Here is a 22,491-nt window from a genome sequence, read left to right as displayed (position 1 = left end):
AGGGACTGTGTCCAACTAAGTTTGCTTGAATCCAGCCCAGCGCTCAGTACAGTGCCTGTCACATAGTAAGGGCTGAACAATTACCATTATTATTATAATTATTACAAACCCAAGTGCTTTGGTGATGGGGATGAGCTGAAGGGATGAGAGCTTCATCAGGAAAGACCTCCTGGAGGAGTGTGATTTCGGAAGGGCTTTGATGATGGGGAGAGCGGTGATCTGTTGGATGTCAAGGTGGAGGGAGTTCCAAACAGGAGGGAGGGTGTGAACAACAACTCGGGAGCAGAGAGGTGAGAACGGGACTCAGTGAGTTGGCCGGCTTGGGAGGAATGAAGCGTGCACGATGGGATATCGAGGGAGGAGACAGTGATTAAGTGAGAGGGGGAGCTGATGGAGTGCTTTTTAAAGTTGATAGCCAGGAGTTTGTTTGACACAGAGTGGGAGTCTGTGCAGAATATTAAACCATCAATAGTATTTACTGAATGCCTATAGTTTGCAGAGCACTGTACTAAGCGCCTGGGAGAGTACAACATAACAGAGTTGGTAGACACGTTCCCTGCCCTCAAGGAGATTAGAGTCTAGAGGGGAAGACAGACATTAAAATGAATTATAGATATGTACATAAGTGCTGTGGGACTGAGGGTAGGGTGAATAAAGGGTAGAAATCCAAGTGTAAAGCTGACACATAAGGGAGAGGGAGTAAGAGAAAAGATTTCAATAACGTTTTGAACAGTTAGAGAGTAATCATCTGTCAGCTACGAAGGGGAATTCCAGTCCGGAGGCAGGACGTGGGCGAGGGGTCAGCGGTGAGATAGATGAGATGGAGGTACAGTGAGTAGGTGGAAATTAGAGGAGCGAAGTGTCCTGGCTGGGCTGAAGTAGTAAATCAGAAAGATGAGGTAGGAGGAAGCAAGCTGATTGAGTGCTTTAAAGCTGATGGTAAGGAATTTCTGTTTGATGTGGAGGCGGGTGGGCAACCACTGGAGGTTCTTGATGAGTGAGGCAACATGGACTGAACAATTTCGTATAAAAATGACCTGAGCAGCAGAGTGAAGTGACGACTGGAGTTGGGAGAGAAGGAAGCAAGGAGGTCAGCAAGGAGGCTTATGCAGTAACTAGGTGAGATGGGATAAATGGCTGGATTAACATGGAAGCAGTTTGGATCGAGAGGAAAGGGCAGATTTTAGTAAAGTTGTGAAGGTAAAGCTGACATGATTTGGTGACACAACGAATACGAGGGTTTTATGAGAAGATGAGTCGAGGATAATGCCAGGGTTACAGGGCTTGTGAGACAGGGAGGATAATGGTGTTGCCTAAAGTGATGGGAAAGACAGGGCCAGGACCGAGTTTGGGAGGGAAGATGAGAAGTTCTGCTTTAGACAGGTTCAGTCTGAGGTGTTGGCATGTCATCCAGGTAGAGCTGTCCTGAAGGCAGGAGGAAACGTGAGGATGCTGAGGAGAGAGGTCGGGGCTGTAGAGGTAGATTTAGGAATCATCCGCATAGAGATGAAAGTCGAAGCCGAGGGAGTGAATGAGTTCTCCAAGGGAGTGGGAGTAGATGGGGAAGAGAAGGGGACCCAGAACCGAATCTTGAGGAACACCCTCAACTGGGGGGTGGGAGGCAGAGGAGGAGCCCGTGAAAGAGACGGAGAAGGAGCAGCCAGAGAGCTGGGAGGAGGACCAGAAGAGGACAGTGTCAATGGCACCTGCCTGGCCTGCCTTCACATCAGCTGCCTCCCATCTTCCCGGGAACCCACCGCTGCCCTCTGACCTCTTCTTGTTTAGGGGGCGAAAAAAGGAATGCCGGCCTGGTTGCTCCCACCCTCCTCCGTGCCTCCTCTGCCACGGCTGCCGCAGGGCATCTACAAGGGTGGGGATCTGGGCGCCCTTGGGTCCGAGCAGGAGGGGCCAGGCCTGCCCTTCGTCACTCTGCGACCCAAACCACCGGCCCTGCTGCCACCAGGCAGTGAGGTGAGCCGCTCCGGCTGTGGGGGAAAGGGCAGATCCACTCCACCTTCACCTCCTCGTGCTATGCAGCCAGGCCGCCATAACCTTTGGGGCGCCATGAACACTCTGGTAAGGAATCTTGTCTAGTTCCCTCGAGTCTGCAGGGCTCCAGCTCTGGTCCCGGCCCCCTCCCATCCATTCAGTCTCCTGGACCCAGCTCTCAGGGTGGGAACCTAATTCCACTCCCTTCGACAGATGTTTGAGCAACTCAGCCTGGTTCCGCCAGCGCCGGCCCGGCGCGGGGCTGGGTGGGAAAGTGAAAAGGTCCTCGATGCCAATCGATCAGTGGTAGTCATTAAGCGCATCCTGTGTGCAGACATCTATTTTAGGCGCTTTTTCTTAATGGTATTTAAGTTCTCTACGTCCCGCACGGGGCTCCGTCTTAATCCCCGCTGTACAGATGAGGACAGTGAGGCACAGAGAAGTGCAGTGACTGGCCCAAGGTGTCTGGCAGATGCACGGAGGAGTCAAGATTAGAACCCAGGTCCACATGGGTTTGGTAGATAGAATCCCTGCCCACTCTGAGTTTACAGCCTACAGGGGGAGAGAGCTTTGCAAAATCTGCAAGCTCTGGTCAGCCCAAAGCACCAGGCCTATGGTTCTGGGTCAAAATCATTCACTCAGTCGTATTTATTGAGCACTTACTGTACTAAGCACTCTACTTTGGCGCTTGGGAAAGAACAACATAACAATCAACAGAAACAATCCCTGCCCACAATGAGCTTACAATCTAGAGGATGAACTTAATGACCCAAAGTCCCCGTAGCAGAGTTCAGGTTGGACTACCTCAGTGAACCCTAGGACTGCTCTTTACTTTTCGGGGTGAGTGGGTGTTTCGGTGCCAATACCGCGCCGCTCCCCCTCCACCGCTCAAGAGCTGGCTGGGCAATTACAGTGGGGGGGGGCCCCCTCAGCCATTGTAAGGGGCGTCGCCTCGATTAAACATCAGCCCCGGCGCTCCTTTGTAGAAACTTCATTACGTGCACAGGCGAGGCCTGAATGTTTTCAGAACCCGTCGGGCTCGGTTACGGAAGGACCCGGGTTGGCTTGGGCCTTGACATTCCTTCCCTTTCAGAGCTCTACCTTGGCCAGAGTCAAGGGCGCAAAGAGTTAACGACAAATGATTTGTTCTCCAGGTTGGCAAGGCAGCCAGGGAGCAGAAACAGCTCTCCGACTCTCCGCCCGCTTACTCACGGGCCACTGAATGTTTCCAAGGAGCACAGAGGGAAATACGGGGTCACGGCTCTCGTCCCCATTTGGTTTCACGTTAAGGTATTACGGCTGGAAGGAAAACCCTAAGGAAAACCCTTAGGAAAACCATGAACCAGTGTGGCGTAGTGGATAGAGCTCAGGCCTGGGAATCAGAAGATCATGGGTTCTAATCCTGTCTCTGCCACCTGTCTGCTGTGTGACCTTGGGCAACTCATTTCACTTCTCTGTGATCTCATCTGTAAAATGGGGGTCGAAACTGTGAGTCCCAGGTGGGACAGGGACTGTCCCGCTCCCCTCCCCATTGCCCCGACTCGCTCCCTTCACTCTACCCCTCTCCTCCCACCACATTTGTGTATACATATATTTTATAATTCTATTTATTTATATTAATGAGGTGCATATATCTATAATTCTATTTATTTATACTGATGCCCGTTTACCTGTTTTGATACCTATCTCCTACCTTCTAGACTGCGAGCCCATTGTGGGCTGGGATTGTCTCTATTTTTTGCTGAACTGTACTGTCCAAGTGCTAAGTACAATGCTCTGCACACAGTAAGGACCAAATAAATACTACTGAATGAATGTCCAACCCGATTCTGAGCTCACTGTGGACAGGGAATGTGCCTGATGCTATACTGTCCTCTCCCAAGCATTTAGTAATAATAATACTAATAATAATGTTGGTATTTGTACAGTATAGTACACAGTAAGCTATCAGTAAATACAATAATAATAACGCTGGTATTTGTTAAGCGCTTACCATGTGCCGAGCACTGTTCTAAGTGCTGGGGGAGATACAGGGTAATCAGGTTGTCTCACGTGAGGCTCACAGTCTTAATCCCCATTTTACAGATGAGGTAACCGAGACACCGAGAAGGGAAGTGACTTGCCCAAAGTCACAGAGCTGACAGGTGGCGGAGCCGGGATTAGAACCCATGACCTCTGACTCCTAAACCCGTGCTCCTTCCACTGAGCCACGCTGCTTCTCTAACAACTGAAGGAATGATTAGTTTGTATCCACCCCGGAATTCACTACAGTGCCCGCCAGGTAGGAAGCGCTTAACAAATACCATAATTATAATTATTAATATTATTATAAGCGTTCTCCAAAAGCACTGTGATTGGCTTGAGTTTTCCCATTTTCCTCAACATGGCAACGGTATTAGTGGCTGGTGAGAAAACTCAGTTGCCTGGGGAAGGTAGGCAATTCCAGGTATCTGCTAGGTACGAGGAGAGGCCGCCCGGAAGCCTTCACACCACCCGGGCTCCGGGACTACTGGAGAAAGTCCGCCAACCGGACCAGCCTCCTCGGCATCTCTCCGACGCTGGGACGGGGGGAGCGAGGAACCCAGGCGGCCAGGCAGGGGCGGGTGCCTCTAGCCAGCTGCGCCATCTGGAATTTGATCCGGTTCATTCATTCATTCAACAGTATTTATTGAGCGCTTACTATGTGCAGAGCACTGTACTAAGCGCTTGGAATGTACAAATCGGTAACAGATACAGTCCCTGCCCTTTGACGGGCTTAGGGTCTAATCGGGGGAGACAGACAGACAAGAACAATGGAAATAAATAGAATCAAGGGGAAGAGCATCTCATTAAAACAATAGCAAATAAACAGAATCGGGTTGATGTACATCTCATTAACAAAATAAATAGAGTGATGAAGATATATACAGCTGAGCGGACGAGTACAGTGCTGAGGGGACCTGTCCCCTCCCGCCCCATGTCTTCTCGCCCGTTCTCCTCCCACTTCTGCCCCGAAACCTTCCTAGCTATGCCTCACCCCAATCCACAGTGCACTAATCTCCACCGCCCTACGCCTCTTTCTCTGCGGCTCCCTTAATATTCTTATTCATGGCAATAGGAATGATAACAACAGCATTTGTTAAGCGCTGAGGCGGAAACAGATCATCAGGTTGGGCGCAGTCCCTGTACCACATGGGGCTCAAGTTCTACATGGGAGAGGGAAAAAGACATTTAATCTCCACTTTACAGATGAGGAAACGGAGGCCCAGAGAAATGAAGTGACTTGGCCGTGGTCACAAAGCGGGCAAGTGGCCAAACTGGGATTAGAACCCAGGTCCTCTGACTCCCAACCCCAAGCTCTTTCCACCAAGAACACGCTGCTTCGCTAAAAGCCCTCCTTGGACTTGCTAACAACCTTTCCATCATCTGCTCCTCCCTGCCTTTCGTCACCCCCGACCTCTAAACCCCGTCGGCTTTTCATTCACAGTATTTCCCGGACCAGTCCTCATCCTTTCAACACTTAATGCCACAAACTCTAATCCGATTCTGGTCACCTCCCACTTGGGCTACTGCAGAAGTTTCTGTCCTGGTCCACTTGCCTCTAGCTCCCCTCCTCTTCAGTGAATCATTCTACTGCCCAGATCATCATTTGAAAACAGAAATCAAAAGAGGTCACTTTACTGAAAATGACCTAAATTATGGGATAAAGTTAGGCGAGGAACATTTCTACCACCTCTGTTATATAACCTCGAGACTGTGAGCCCGTGGTTGGGTAGCGACTGCCTCTATCTGTTGCCGGACTGTACTTTCCAAGCCCTTAGTAGGGTGCTCTGCACACAGTGAGCGTTCAATAAATGTGATTGAATGAATACGTATGTGTGGTGGATAATTGTACTTTCCAAGCGCTTAGTACAGTGCTCTGCACACAGTAAGTGCTCAATACAATTGAATGAATGAATGAATGAATGAATGAATGAATGGATAAAGCACAAGCCTGGGAGTCAGATAGTCATGGGTTCTAATTCCACCTCTGCCCACTTGTGTGTTGTGTGACCATGGGCAAGCCATCTCAATTCTCAGGGACTCAGTCACCTCATCTGTAAAATGGGGATTGACAATGTGTGCCCCACACGGGACAGACACTGTGTCCAAGCCACGTTGCTTAGTACAGTGCCTGACATATAAGCGCTTAACAAATATCACAACTTTTGTTATTATATAGTATTCTCCCAAGCACTTAGTACAGCGTTCTGCGCACATTAAGTGTTCAATAAACATGATCGACTAATTGATGGGAAAAAGTTAATTACCAGACCAATCATCTCAATCCCTAATTTACTGGCTTGTAGTATGTTAGGTACTCTTTCAGAGAACTGGAAGACAATTTCAGGGTGCATTTTGGTATACTTTGTGATTAAAACATACTAGAAGTCATCAAGGGTGGTCTGAAAAAAATGTCAAGGTCCCCAACTTCACATCTAACACATCACTACGGAATAACCTGTGGACTGGGAAATCTGGGATCTATATGAAGTCATAATTTTAATTTTTATTACTACAGCTGTACTGGGGAATGGGCACAGAACTGCAGAAATTACAATAATCCACGTGCCCACAAAAAAATAAAGCTTGTCTGCAAATTGGGAAACTGTGTTTTGAAAGTGGAAGATACCATTATATATACTAATAGCTATACAAGTAGTATGCAATCTAATTCATATTATTCCACTTGGAGTAGGTAGGGAATGGCATTATGCGAGGTTTTGGGAATTGAGATAATTTTTAAAAAAGTTAATTAAGCACCTGGATTGTTTGAGATTTAACAAGGCTGAAACTGGTTCTGCCACAAGGTGTGTTTTCAAAACCCATTTTGGCAAGAACATCGTTGGGTAATTTTTACAACTAAGTCTGATACGAAACTGGAAGTGCATCGTTACGCTTTTTTTAAAAATAGTATTTGTCGAGCGCTTAGTATGTGCCAGGCACCGTACTAAGTTCTGGAGTAGATAAAAGCTCATCAGGTTGGACACAGTCCCAGTCCCAAGTAGGGCTCACAACCTCGATCCCCATTTTACAGATGAGGTCCCTGAGGCCCAGAGCAGTTAAGTGAGTGGCAGAGTCGGCATTAGAACCCAGGTCCTTCTGACTCCTGGGCCTATGCTCAATCCACTCGACCGAGCTAAGGAATGGTCTCTAAGTGTCTTGTGTACGTGCATAAGCGTAAAGGCCGGTACAGGTGAACTCTACATCATGAGTCTTGCAAAGCCAGGAGAATTAAGTCCATTTTACGAACTTGGTTTGGAAGTAAAAAATTAAGCAACGATGGGATCAGCATGGTTCTTCCTTATCTGGGTTTTAGAGACGGAATATAACCACAGAGCTAATAGCGGAATCTTCTTTTTTCCCCCCACCTTACACAAATCCATCACGGTACAGCAGTGACTGGGAATGGCCGCACTGCAATAATATGACAGATGTCTACAGCCTTTAAGCAACTTCTGGACAGGGTCTACGAACTCGGTGGTTTTGTACTCTCCCAAGTACTTAGTTCAGTGCTCTCCACAAGGTGTGTGCTCCATCAACACCACTGATGGATCTTAGAGAGAATCAACCGTTTGCTTTCCTATCATGGGACAGGCAAATAACTGAGGGAGTGAAAGTCAACTGGTTTTCTCCACTTTATTCCCTCCTGCAGACCACCTAGGGTGGGAAAAAACAAAGCCCTCTCAGTAGATGGAGCAGGCTCGAGATTTCCCTCCTTGGTCCCACAAAGAGAAGGTCTCACTTTAGATATCGTTCTGAGATGATCTACTCTTCTGGTTGAGACTTGTACATCAGCCACCTATTTAGGAGTTGATTTTTTTTTTTTCAGGTTAACGTGAACTGATTCACAGATCACGTGGCCAAACGAAATCCCCAAATAGAATCAAATCGGCAAACTCTAAGCATATTCTGCAGGGTTGCCGGTTGATATAAGGATGCTTGAATACTAGCCCCTTCCGACCCAGTGGGGCAGAACAGGATTCAAAAGCCTCAGGTGGAAAAAGCACCGACAGGAACATTCGCCTTTCACTCAATCAGTCGTATTTACTGAGTGCTTACTGTGTGCAGAGCATTTTGGTAAGCACTGAGTAGTAGCTGTAATAATATTATTTTTATAAAGCAAAGTCTTATCAAGGTCGCAACTCCTTCAAGAGGCTTTCCCCAGTTAAGCCTTCTTTCCCCAGCTCCCTCTCTCTTTGCCGTCATCTACGCAGCTGGATCTTGGGCCATTTGGTATTCTCCCCACAGCACTCATGTACATATCTACAAGTTACACGTTGTAAATGATTTTATTTATATTAATGTCTATCTCCCCCTCTAGGCTGTAAGCTCGTCGTGGGCAGGGAACGTGCCTATCAACTCTGAACTGTACTGTCCCAAACGCTCAGTACAGTGCTCTGCACACTGTAAGCGCTCAATAAATGCCATCATTAATAGATTCTGGGTTCTGACTCCATGGCCTATTCCACTCTAGAGTAGAGCAACTCCCCGGAGATTGGCATCCCAAGGATCGACCTGGCCTCTCTGGCTCGACAGATTCTTTTTGACCCGTAAACTTCAAATAAAATCAAAATTAAACATAGCATTACCTTCGTAAGTGTGATAGCTGTAGTAGGCAAAGTGATTCCTTCTCCCTGGGGTTAGAAGCACATGCACAGGACCCAGGTGGAAGGCAGCATCGACAGGACAGATAACCATGCAGATCATGCGGAAGAGGGAAGGAAAAGAAAAGATAGGGAAAGGGTGAAATTGCAGTGAGAGAACGCCCGAAATTCCATCTCAAAGGAAGAAAAGGTGCGTTTTACCACGTCAGCTTTCAAAACTGGGTTGCACAAGACAGTGAAGCTGTCGAGCAAGTGAATGAATCATTTGTTTTTATTACTGTTTTAGAAGCTGACAGGCAAGCTGTTAAAGGAAATATTGAGATGACAGGTCAGTCACCAAGCAAAAGGAAAAAGCGGGTTAGTTCACTTCACACGAGAGCTGCCAACTCAACTCCCAGGCTGTCTGGTGAGTTCCTTCATTGAACAAATAAAGCAAATTCGCCTCAAACAAAGAATGGTTTTATGATCGAGGTTTACGCTCAAAGCACAGAGAGGTACATAATACCTGCCATAAAACCCAGAAATCCTTATTGTAGATACACACAAGAACCTCAGATGAGTTCACTTTGCAACCGACAGACCACATACGGTAATCAAAAGAAACCAGCGGTGACACGAGAACAAAATCAAATGCAGCAGCAGCAGTAGCAGCAGTAGCAGCAGCAGCAGGATTAACAGAATCTAACTTACTTTGACCAAACAGATTATAAAAAAAGGCATTCCTTGCTGGAAGCAACGAGGCAACAAGCTGTTCAGAGAGTAGGATTCCTCCCCTGATAGTCCAGGTCTCCAGAGGTCTGTGTGCGAATTTCCTCCCGAGCTGGTGGCACTCGGAGACGTTTCAGAGGAATCGGAGCGGCAGAGTTGGCTCTGCTGGACAAGTCCCATGAGCCTGAAACTCAAGGAGGTCAGCTTCCAACTAACCTCTTCTCTCCCATCTCAACCTCCAGGGGAAAGCTGAGGAGGGCCTTTGTAACAGGCAACTACATAGTCCTCCATTAATAATAATAATGATAATAATAATAATATTTAAGAGCTTACTATGTGTCGGGCACTGTACTAAGCGTTGGGGTAGATACAGGCAAATCGGGTCCCTGTCCCACGTGGGGCTCAGTCTCAATCCCCATTTTACAGAGGAGGTGAGGCACAGAGAAGTGAAGTGATCTGCCCAAGGTCAAGGATGAATGACGGAGTGGGGTTAGAACCCATAACCTTCTGACTCCCAGACCCGTGCTCTATCGCTATGCTGCTTCCACTGAGATGAACTGAGTTTTTTGGGTTTTTTTACAACATTTAAGTGTTTAGTAGTTGCCTAACGCTGTTCTAAGGGCTCAGGCCAAACAGAATAATAGGAATGAATTACGAATTAAGATTAAATGAAAAATTCAGAAATAAAAATTCACAGCATTAAAATAAATGGCTTTAAGACGCTCATTCAGTTCTCCCCCCTGCTACCTTAGTTCGCTGATCTCCTCCTTCAACCTAGGCCGCAGACCTAGCTTCTCTAATGCCAACCTACTCAACAGTACCTTCATCTCGTCAATCTCGCCTCAGTACCCTGACCCGCAACCTTGCCTGGATTTGGTATCTCCCTTGGCCTCCGACAGACCACCGCTCTCTCCAAATAAAAAAGTCATCCTAAAAATCAGATCGCCTTCAAGATCCGTCCCCAATTAAGCTCTTATTTCATCTGCTAGCTTTCCCTTCTCTAACACTTATGTACTTGAACCTGTTCCCCTTATGTACTAGATATTCTCCCAAACACCCACCCCACAGAATTTTTGTATGTAGTCTTGTATTCTCCCATTTCCTCTCTCGTAATATCCGTCTCCCCTCTAGGGCGTAAAACCTTTGGGGGGCGAGGACTTTTCGTATCACCTCTACTGAACTCTTCTCTCCAAAGTACAGTACACTGCTCACAGTAATCGCTCAATTAATTACCACTGGTTGATTGATTTTGCAAAAGATACTTGGAAGTTGGCAAATCATTTTCTGAAAAATACCCTCCCCCTAATCCAGTAGGTGAATCGGTAAAATGGACTGACTGCCTTCTTGTGTGGAGCACTGCATTAAGTACTTGGGAGAGTTCAAAAGAATCAAGACGAGATAACTGATCTCAAGAAGCTTACAGCCTAATAGAAAATACAGACAAAAATAAATTACAAATAAGGGCAGTACTTCCAAAATATAATAATAATGTTGGTATTTGTTAAGCGCTTACTATGTGCAGAGCACTATTCTAAGCCCTGGGGTAGATACAGGGTAATCAGGTTGTCTCAAGCGAGGCTCACAGTCAATCCCCATTTTACAGATGTGGTAACGGAGGCACAGAGAAGTTAAGTGACTTGCCCACAGTCACACAGCTGACAAGGGGCAGAGCCGGGAGTCGAACTCATGACCTCGGACTCCAAAGCCCAGGCTCTTTTCCACTGAGCCACACAATGTAAAATATACTAATGTAAAATATAATGTCTAATATACATATAATATAAAAAGATAAAAAGTCTGTGATGGGCAGGGAATGTGTCTACCAACTCTGTTATATTGTACTCTCCCAAGCACTTAGTACAGTGCTCTGCACACGGTAAGTACTCAATAAATACAACTGATTGACTAACTGCTACAGATTTTGTGTTAAATGAAGTGTGGAACTGGCAAGGAAAGGCTGAAGTGGAAGCTGTGGGAGATAAAGTGGAGAGATTATAAGTATTGCAGGAAGGCCTCTTGGAAGCACTGTGACCTCAGAAGGCCTTTGAAGACGGGGAGAGCAGGAGACTGTCAGATTTGAAGGAGGACGGAGTTCCAGCTAGGGCGGAAGGTGTGAGCAGTGGCGGAGACACGACAACTGTGCACAGAGATTCGGTGGGTTTGAGAGGAACAAAGCGTGCAAAGTGGGGTGTGGGAGGAGAGCGAGGATAAGTGTGTGTTGGAGGGGGAGGGAGGTTCGGGGTGGGGAGTTGACTGCATGCCTTAAATTCAACAGCCAAGAGTTTCTGCTCTTGGCTGAGAGGGATGGACAACCACTGGAGGCTTTGAGAGAATGGGGAGAGGCGTGCCGCGATCCAAGGAGCGGAGTGCCGCACGCGTGGATTAGAAAATCGCAATCTCACAAGATGCAAACTACTTCCAAAGAGGTTAATGTCAACTGTGAATTATTCAAAGAAGGCTACTGGAAGGAGGGAGGGTTTTAGGAGAGCTGTGAGGATGGGGAAGGCTGTGGTCTGGCAGGTTTGGGGGATGAGGGAGGGGAGGTGGGTGTCCCAGGGCAGGGGCACAGTCTGGGCAAGCGGAATGGAGCAGGGTGGTTGAGAGCGAGCTGAAAAATATGAAAATTAGTATACTAGCAGTTGAATTTGGCAGGAACAAAGAATGGAGGCAGGGGAGTATGTTCAATCAATACTAAATATGGAAATTTCTTAAACACTATGTCCTACGCACTGGGGAAAACATATTAATCAGATCAGACCTAATCCCGTCCCCAACAAGGCTCACAATCTAACAGTTCAGAGAGCTGGATAACACCTCATTTGCAGATGAGGGAACTGAGGCACAGATGGATTACATGACTTGCTTGAGTCTGCCCCCGTAACAAGGAGCAGGATGGTATAGGAGAAAAAGCACGGGCTTGAGAGTCAGAGGACCAGAGTTCTAATCCCAGCTCTGCCACTTGCCTGCTGTGTGATTTTGGGCAAGTCACTTCACTCTTCTGTGCCTCAGTTTCCTTATCTATAATATGGGTTTCAACCCCTGTTCTCCCTTTTAATTTAGATTGTGAGTCCCACGTAGGGCAGGAACTGTATCTGACATGGTGATCTTGTAGCTACCCCAGTGCTTAACACATATTAAGTGCTTTAAAAGTATCACTATTATTATCATGTAAAATTACAGGTCAAATGAGAGAACAGGTGGAGAGCCCTGAAGTCAACAGGGAGGACTTTGTGTTTGATGTTGGAGGGAAAGGGGATCATTTGAGGTTTACTGGCAAGTGGAGAGATATGTGCTGAGTGATGCTTTAAGAAGGTGACCGTAGAGGGGGGTGGTGGGTGAGGGCTAGAGACACAAAGCACATTAAGGAAGCTGAAACAGTAATCTAATCACGATGGATATGTGTATGTGTGCGTATGTGTTTGTTTAAGAGCCAGAGAGAGAGACAGAAAACGCATGACCTATATTTACAATTTGTCATGACAGATTAGCCCTAAGAAATGGACAGGAAATATCCATTGAGAAGCAGCATGGTCTAGTGGATAGAGCACAGGCTTGGGAGTCTGAAGGACCTGGGTTCTAAACTCAGCTCCGCCACCTGTCTGCTGTGTGACCCTGGACAAGCCACTTAACTTCTCTGTGCCTCGGTTACCTCATCTGTAAAATGGGGAATAAAGATTGTGAACCCCATGTGGGATAGCGACTGTGTCCAACCTGATTAACTTGAATCTACCCCAGTACTTAGTACAGTGCCTGGCACATATTAAATGCTTAACAAATACCAGATAAACAAACAAAATAACTCTTCCCCATAGTTAGGACACACCTCCAAACTTGTATATAATTTTACATCACTACTTTGAAGGTCATTCAGAGAAAATGTAACTCAAGTGACATATACCACATTGCCCTATTTTCTTTGTCACTGCTAGAACACTGTTTTGCTCATACACAGAAGTATTATTTTTTAAAATAGTATCTCTTAAGCACTTACTAAGTGCCAGACACTGTTGTAAGCACTGGGTAGATACAAGATAACGAGGTCAGACACAGTCCCTGTCCCACACGGAGCATGCCGCCTTTCCAGCATTTAGTACAGTGCCTGGCACATAGTAAGCACTTAACAGATACCATAATTATTAATTATTAACCCCCATTTTGCAGATGAAGAAGCTGAGGCCCAGAGAAGTTAAAATGACTTGCCTACGGTCACCCAGCAGTCAAGTGGTGGAGCCGGGATTACAACCCACGTCTTTCTGGCTCCAAGGCCACACTTACACGCTTTTGTAACAAATATCCTCCTGAGCCCTCCAGATAAAAAGTCAAAGAAATGATCTTACCAAACAAAAAACACAGAATAATCAACCGAGAGATGTGCTTCTAAATAATGTAAAATTACATTACTCATCAAAGAACTGACCAGAAAACAAGGATGTCGGAAGGGGAAAAAGATAGGAAAGGGGGACGTTACCCCAATTAAAATGCAATTTAAAATTAAAAAGAAACTCAAAATGCTTTGTTCTTGGGGACACAGTACCAAATTAACTTCTTAGGACCACCGCCATGAGCTTAATTCTCATAAATTATTGAAAAGTATGAACAAGGCTATGATATTCTGTATTGCCATAAAATAATCAGAGCAATAGCCAGTCAAATAAGAGAGTGCAGGCATAACCTACTTGAACTTCTAGCTTGCTTCAGGGTAGTCTTAGTAATTATGCTAGCCTCATGGCAAAAGACAGCAAGTAATTAGAATTTACATCATACTAAATTCTGATTTTAAGTTTTCTGACTTTGGCAACGAGTGGCATAGTAAATAATTTGGTTTTGAAAACAGAAGACCAAGAACAAAGCAGATTGAGTAACCTGGCTTTAACTACATAAAGGGTAAATTGTTTAGTTAAACCAGGCAGTTCTTGGATTTATGACACAGTTGATGCCTGAAAACTGGACCCCAAATTACAAATCAACAATTTTCTCTCAGGAGCACTGTTACACATGGCTTGGGAGGACGTGGAGAGGATGAGAGGGTTTCTCCTGCCTGGAACTCCTCCTTCAAATACTAATTGAAGGGGTCCCCATCTTTCAAGCCCTTCTTAAGTCACCCATCTTCCTGGAGACCTTCCCCAATTAATTTTTCTTCTCCTCACAGCCTCCCAACCAATTCCCACCTTAGCATTTCAACATCAATTACACTCACAAGGCACTTGCAACCGCTTCCATACAGACTGATTTACATACCCTATTTAAACATTTACTCATCTCCCCCTCCACTTTTCTTATCTCTTCTACCAGATGATTATTTTGTGCTCACCTTCCCTGTTAAAGCTGTAAGCTCTCTGAGGGCAGAAATTGTGCCTACTAAGTAGTACAGTTATCCACACAAGGCAAGAGCTCAAAAAAAACTATCGACCAACCCGATTCCACCTGGCGATCAGGTAATTTCTCTCCCCGGCTTCCCCTCGTGCGTCCCCTCCTCGCCCCGGCCCTCTTGAACCTTTTCTACCCCATTCCCAATTATGGCTATCAAAGTTTTCGCCCCACGTCCTGTCAGCGTCCGTGTGCCCGCCCATGGACGCTCAGGGCAAGTACCTCAAAAGAGGCCAGTTTGGGTCGAAGCTGAGGAGATATAAAGTTTGAAATTGGACATAAAAATAACCATTCTAATGGCACAGGGCAGGGGCGGGGTGGAGTAGCAAAACCCTATTTCTTGAATTTGGATGTCTTCTATGCCACTGAAAAAAAAAATGATCACTTACAAATGAAAATAAAAGAAATTCCAGGCATTTCTAATACCGTTAGTAAATTTGCTTTAAATGAGGAGAAGTCTATTTAGCTTGATTTACTTCTCTAAATACTTTCCAGTCATTTCTGAGAACTAGATCATTTTTAGTCAGTTTGTTCTGGACAAAAAAAAGTCAAAACAAAACTGTAGGGAGCCATAATGTGGCTATTAGGCCCCAACTCTTGCAAATATTAATTTTTCCATACAGCTCATCTTAAGTAAAAAAATATTTTCATTATTTATTATTTATAAAACAGAAAAATGTGTTCTTTCTACAAAACGCTGACCAAATCTCAAACTTTAGTGTTTTGTTTTGTTTTTTTAACAAATGACATATCACACTAAATCACACTCTTGCATACTTTAAGCACCTCCTTGTCAGCAGTGTAACCTTCGAGTTCTGACCTCTCAATTAAATATATAACTATCAAGTCAATAGAAAGTCTATAGAAAGAAAAGTCCACGGTACAAATGCAGCTCTCATGTACCATGCTATTTATAATGTATAAGTTGATCTGAACCGCCCCTCTTACCTGGGCTTAATTCTACTAAATAAGGTAGTTTCTCCGGAGGAAGCGAAGAACCATAAGGAGATCCATCAGCCCTTTCTTTCCCCTTTAGTGGTTTTCCATCGGATTGTTTCTTCGATTTCTTTGGGACGTAATCGGGTGGGCGCCTCTTCAACTGGAAAACTAAAATTCCTGAAAACAAACCATCGTAAGTGATCTCTAAGGCGAAAATCAAAATGGATGTTCAAAATTACCGTGGAAGAGGATGAACTGCTGGAAAGCGGAGAACTGCGGTTTATCGCCGGGACACTGATTATCACGGCTTTCAAATGCACTTAAAATATCCCCTGTGGAATAGGCTGGAAATTTGGATAACATTTACTATTTGCCAGTGACAGTTATGAGAGAACAATAATAAAATATTTACAATCAGAACATTAGTAAGATCTGATTAGAAGCTCTTTTAGAGCTTGGACCGTATTTTCTTTTAATAGCGGTTAAGCGCTTGGTCTATATCCCACATGGGTCTCACAGTCTTAACTCCCATTTTACAGATGAGATAACTGAGGCCCAAAGAAGTCTCTCGTCCAAGTCACAAGTGCCCAACTGCCCAAGCAGACAAGTGGCAGAGCCAGGATTAGAACACAAGTCCTTCTGACTCCCAGGCCCCAGCACGGTATAGTGGCTTGCGTACAGGCCTGGGAGTCAGAAGGTCATGGGTTCTAATCCTGGCTCCGCTATTTGTCTGCTGTGTGACCTTAGGCAAGTCACTTCACTTTCCTGGGCTTCAGTTACCTCATCTGTAAAATAGGGCTCTGAGCTCTGTAAGGGACAGGGACTATGTCCAACCGGATTTGCTTGTATCCATCCCACAGCTTCGTACTGTGCCTGGCACAAAGTAAGCACTTAACAAATACCATAAATTATTATTATTCTATCCAGTGCTCTCCCAATTGCTTAGTAGAAGGCATTGTGCCCAGTGGGTGCTCAGTTAGTATTCTGATTGAAGCCATTAGCGACACAAGAACGTAAGCAAGGCATATGGGCTCAGAATAATGGTTACAAGACTCAGTTTCCAAAGGGGAATTAAAGACCTTAGAACAACAGTGTGTGAGGGCTACCCTCCTCAATTGCCCCCCTTGATATCAAACATCAAGGGCATCACCATCTTAATCTTCTCATTTGGTCAAACGCTTCTTTAATCTGTTTTTCTTCCCACACCCTTTCTGTGATGGACCGAGTGTAAGCTCCACGTGGGCAGAGAACGTGTCACTTTGTTATTTTATACTTCCCAAATGCTTAGTACATTGCACGGCCCCAAATCGGAGCTCAACACATGTTACGATTATTTACTCTCACCAATCGCTACTTGAAAATGTGTTTCCTTCTGCCTGTCCTGTGCCTGTTTTCCAGATTCGGTGGCTGTTCCCTGGCCATGAGATTTGGGGAGCAATAATAATAATGATAATAATAATCATCATCATCATAAGAATGGCATTTGTTAAGCATTTACTATGTGCCAGGTATTGTCCTAAGCGCTGGGGCAGACAAAAGCAAATCGGGTTGGACACAATCCCTTGTCCCATACGGGGCTCAGAGTCTTAATCCTCATTTTACAGATGAGGGAACTGAGACTCAGAGAAGTGAAAGGACTTGCCCCAGGACACACAGCAGACAAGCAGCGGAGGTGGGATTAGAACCCATGACCTTCTAACTCCCAGGCCGGTGCTCTATCCACTACACCATGCTGCTTCTTCACACTGATCAGATCCCTGGTGTCCATTTCAACCATGTCCCCTCTCAGCCTTTGCCTGAAAACGTTGGATCGGGGATCCTGGCTTGGCTACTCCCACCAAATACTATTTTTAATTAAAAACCCAGCTCTCTAAAAATAGCACGGGAATTAATTTAAACAACTCTTCAATGTACCTCCCGAATTCCAACTACTTAGACATTTTTCCTGCAGGGTTCACTCTGCAAGGACCCAGGCACAGCCCGCTGGAGGATACACGATTTTACCCCTGGATGGGGAAAGGGTAAAGCAAATCGGGACAGGGACACACGCGCCCCTGGCCATCGCTAATAGGGCCGGTTCCCTTTGTCGACGGGCGGTACGTGGGTGCGGCCGAGTCTACAGACGAGACCAGGCCGTGCATGGTGGGCGGGGCACAAGAGGAAGGGCCCCGAATTTCTGGTTTGCTATCAGAGGCTTCATCGGCCTGTCTGGTTCACCCAAAATAACGTGGAATTAGAAGCGACTTCTACAGACTGACAGATTCTCCGGGAACAAGACTTTTTACCGCTCTTACAAAAGAGTGGCTAATCCAAATCTGATGGGACACCCATTTTTGCAGGTTCATATCTCCACTGGCTCTCCGGGCAGAGAAGACAAATACAACTTCGGGAGTTCCAATCAATCAATCAATCAATCAATCAATCGCATTTATTAAGCACTCAGTGTGCAGAGCACTGCACTATCAAGTGCTTGGGAGAGGAGTTTACAATCTTGCAAGGAGTTATTGGTCTAGCTCCAGCCTACGCATACTTCGAGTAAAACTGAATGAAATACTTTGCATAGTCTGTGTCTGTGCCGGCCATCACACAGCACCAGTTGCAAATCAACGCTATAACCTTGCTTTCTCCCTCTCAATTACTTGTCGCTCTCTCAAAAGCACGAGGGGAAACTATTAGCCCCAGGGATCCGCCACGGGAGAACGTGAAGCAGCATCAGTTATCCTAAATGACGAGAGAGGAAAATTGTCCACTTGAGAGATCTTCAAGGTAAGAGGCACTAGAGCTTAACCAAGAAAGCCACTGCTCTTTCAGGCCTTGCCGCCTTTCCCCACTTGCTTGCCCTTCTGGGTTGATGGGAAGGTAAATCAGGGCACATATCTCAGGTTGGCCAACGAGGAAGAGGTTGGATGATGGGGACTGGTTGAGAAAGCGGCATGTGGGGTCTGATAATAATAACAATAATGGTATTTGTTGAGTGCTTACTACGTGCCAAGCACTGTTGCAAGGGCTGGAGTAGACACAGGGTAATCAGGTTGTCCCATGAGGACTCACAGTCTTCACCCCCATTTTACAGATGAGGAGACTGAGGCACAGAGAAGTTAAGCGACTTGCCCAAAGCCACACAGCTGACAAGTGGCAGAGCGGGGATTAGAACCCACGACCTCTGACTCCCAAGCCCGTGCTCTTTCCATTAAGCCATGCTGCTTCTCGCTGCTCCTCATGAGACGCTATCTGATGATCTGTGAAGTGTCATCAATGGAATGATTGGAAGACCCTGATTTAAGTGCAGTCCTTCATGGGAAAGGAGAAATTTAATAAGGCGAGGACCCCGTTCAAATGACTGAATTGAACAGTAGATGGCAAAAACCACACCAATGTCACCTTTGTCAGTTGGCCAATCCCTGAAGATCTGAAGAGGGCATTCGTCATCTTCAAGAGTAATCTCCTTAGCACCTTTTTCATCAGAATGTTGAGCTCCAGGAGGCAGCATTACCTAAGGGAGGGAAAAATAACTATGAAAACTTGCAAATATACTAGGTGACATCTTCAGAAAGAACTGAGAATTTATATCCTTGCTTCCTTAGAATTTCTATTTTGCTCCTTCCATTCTATCAGTCAAAGGTATTTATTGAGCACTTACTATGTGCCCAGAGTATTGTGCTAAGCATTGGGAAAGTACAATGCAAGAGAATTAACAGATACGCTCCCTGTCCAGACCAAGCTTACAGTTTAGACTGCTTTCACTAGAGTCTCTTTTTGGCTAAATTTAACTGCCTCTTCCTAATCCTAATTTTTCTTGAACTTCCAATGACCTTTGAACACGTGGATCCGTCTCAGGACACCTGGTTGGCTCTTCTCCACTTTATCCATCCACCAGGGGGGCCTGATCTTGTGACCTTACTCAACTCATCTGCATAATAATAATAATGCTAGTATTTAAGTCCTTACTAAGTGCCGAGCACTGTTCTGAGCACTGTTCTAAGCACTGGGGTAGGTACAAGGGTATCAGGTTGTCCGACGTGGGGCTCCCAGTCTTAATCCCCATTTTACAGATGAGGTAACTGAGGCACAGAGAAGTCAAGTGACTTGCCCAAAGTCACACAGCCGATCAGTGGCAGAGCCGGGATTAGAACCCGGCTTTGAGCTTAAAGGACTCAAATCACCTTCTCTCTCTACATTTCTTGCAAACCTGACATCTGGTGATCTCTAACCATTGATTTTCACCTGCTTTCTGAATGTTGCAATGAATTCTGCTACACCGTACTTTCCCAAGTCCTTAATAGGGTGCTCTGTACCTAGTAAGGGCTCAATAAATGCCACTGATTGATTCATCTTTCCTCCTGAACTCTCGTCTCCAGAATATTCACGTTCCAGTTAAAAACATCACGACTCTTCCTTATCCGCGACCAGAGTCAACGGCCAGACGCAACCCAACTGATTGACTTCAGCGTAGCATAAGTTTTTCCCCAAAAGACTGCCCCGTTGGCTGCGGGAGCTAGTTGTCTCTGATCCTGCTTTAGATGCAACCAGCAATCAATCAATGGTATGTAATAACAACAATAAAAATAATAGTGGCATTTGTTTAGCACTTACTACATGCCAGGTATTGTATTCATTCATTTATTCATTCAGTCGTATTTATACTGTGTGCACAGCACTGTACTAAGCGCTTGGAAAGTACAATTTGGCAATAGAGACAATCCCTACCCAACAACAGGCTCACAGTCTAAGAAGGGAGGCCGACATCAAAACAAAACAAAATAGTTGACAGACTTGTACTAAGCGTCGGGAGGGATACAAGCAAATCGGGTTAGAAATAGTCCCTGTCCCGCGTGGGGCTCACAGTGTCAATCCCCATTTTACAGATGAGGTAACCAAGGCATAGAGAAGTGAAGTAACTTGCCCAACGTCAAGACAAGAGGTGGAGTCAAGATTAAAACCCATGACCTTCCGACTCTTAGGCCCAGACTCTAGGCACTATGCCATGCTGCTTACCGGGCGCTTACTGTGTGCAGAGCACTACTTAAATGCTTAGGAGAGGACAACAGTGTCGGTAGATATTGGCAGGTCCTGCCCATATGGAGTTTACAGTCTAATGGGCAAACTAGCACAGGTTGGTAGCATACTCAGTGTCAGTGATGAGCCTTAGAAAGTAGAATGGATTCTTCCCCTCTGAAAACTTGCTCCAACCCTTGTCTGTTGTCTGTGGAAGCAAGTTTGGGCAACGTGACATGCTCACACTTGTGAAGAAGTGTTTCCGTGTCCTGAATTTACTTCATTCAAGTTGCAATTGGTTCCACCCAGAGCGGACAGGGGTCTCTTGACAACGCATTCTCCCTGACACCCTTCATGGTTTGTAAACCAAAGGCACCCCAATTTTTAAACTAATCATAAACAGGCTGCTCCATTCCTAAGAAAACTTTGGCTACTTTTCTATGTGCCTCTTCTTGCTTAAATGAAGTGACCAAACACATAGACAAGTCTCAGTTCTGGGTCCCCTTCTATTCTCCATCTACACCCTCTCCCTGGGACAACGCATTTGCTCCCGTGACTTCAATTACCATCTCTATGCGGATGATTCCCAAATCTACATCTCCAGCCCTGATCACTCTCCTTCTCTAAAGCTGTATTTCCTCCTGCCTTCAGGATATCTCTACTTGGATGTCCCATCGACACCTCAAACTGCACATGTCCGAAACAGAACTCCTCCTCTTCCCACCAAACCCTATCTTCCCCTTGACATTCCCATCACTGTAAACAACATCAACCTCCCTCTCTCACAAGCCCGTAAACTTGGCGTTATCTTTGACTCATCTCTCTCATTCAACCTGTCTCCAAATCCTATCGGTACAACTTTCGCAACGTCGCTAAAATCCGCCCTTTCCTCTCCAACCAACAGCTACCGTGTTAATACAGGCACTTTATCCTAGCCCACCTGGATTACTGCATCAATCTCCTTGCTGACCTCACTGCCTCCTGTCTCACCCCACTCCAGTCCATATTTGACTCTGCTGCCCGGATCATTATTCTACAACACCGTTCAGTCCCCACACCTTAAAAACCTCCCACTCTAGCCCATCCACCTCCACATTAAATGGAAACTCCTTACCGTCAGCTTTAAAGGACTCCATCACCTTGCCCCCTCTTACCTTACCTCGCTGCTTTCCTACTACAACCCAGACCACATACTTTGCTTCTCTAATGCCAACCTCCTCACTGTACCTCGATCTCATCTATCTCGCCACTGACCTCTCACCTATGGCCTACCTCTGGCCTGGCATGCCCTCCCTCTTCATATCTGACAGACTTTCCCTCTCCTTACCTTCAAAACCTTATGGGAGGCACATCTCTCCTCCACGAGGTCTTCCCCGACTAAGCCCACATTTCCTCTTCTCCTTCCCCTTCTGCGTTGCCCACCCTTTAATTCATCGCTCCCGCAGACTCACTTATGTACATATCCATAATTTATTTATTATCTGTCTCCTCCTCTCGACTGTAAGCTCGTGGTGGGCAGGGAATGAATCTACCGACTCTGTTACCCTGGACTTTCAAGCACTTAGTAGAGTACTCTGACCAGAGAGTAAGGGCTCAGTAAATACGAATGATTGACTGAACGACTGGACAGAGTAGGGTTCATTCATTCAATAGTATTTATTGAGCGCTTACTATGTGCAGACCACTGTGCGAAGCGCTTGGAACGTACAATTCGGCAACAGATAGAGACAATCCCTGTCCAATGGCGGGCTCACAGTCTTCTATGCTAGAATCACGCTTTTGGTTCGATTTTCCATTCCTTTCTGAGGAGACGCGGCACTTCCTGAGCCTTGTTGGCTGCCACCACGCCCTGGATCAAAAATTGATT

The 22,491-nt window shown here is 45.9% G+C and overlaps 1 protein-coding gene across 21 annotated transcripts in view; it reads right to left on the bottom strand.

The window, feature by feature from the left end:
• The window catches only part of AFDN (afadin, adherens junction formation factor), a 205,062-nt gene that overhangs the window by 90,332 nt on the left and 92,239 nt on the right, over positions 1-22,491 (bottom strand). For 17 of the 21 annotated variants that reach the window (XM_029049191.2, XM_029049203.2, XM_029049210.2 and 14 more), the window contains exons 7-9: positions 19,011-19,122; positions 15,639-15,806; positions 8,601-8,645 (exon numbers count right to left, since the gene is read on the bottom strand). In XM_029049191.2, the coding sequence (XP_028905024.1) occupies positions 8,601-8,645; positions 15,639-15,806; positions 19,011-19,122 (325 nt within the window). The remainder of the gene's footprint in view (positions 1-8,600; positions 8,646-15,638; positions 15,807-19,010; positions 19,123-22,491) is intronic. The other 4 variants (XM_029049199.2, XM_029049209.2, XM_029049202.2 and 1 more) reach the window with 1 other exon arrangement.

This window comes from Ornithorhynchus anatinus, chromosome 21 (assembly GCF_004115215.2).
Source record: "Ornithorhynchus anatinus isolate Pmale09 chromosome 21, mOrnAna1.pri.v4, whole genome shotgun sequence".
NCBI classification, from domain to species: domain Eukaryota; kingdom Metazoa; phylum Chordata; class Mammalia; order Monotremata; family Ornithorhynchidae; genus Ornithorhynchus; species Ornithorhynchus anatinus.
The sequence above is the reverse complement of the archived record's forward strand: the minus strand, read 5'-3'. Positions and strand labels throughout refer to the sequence as shown.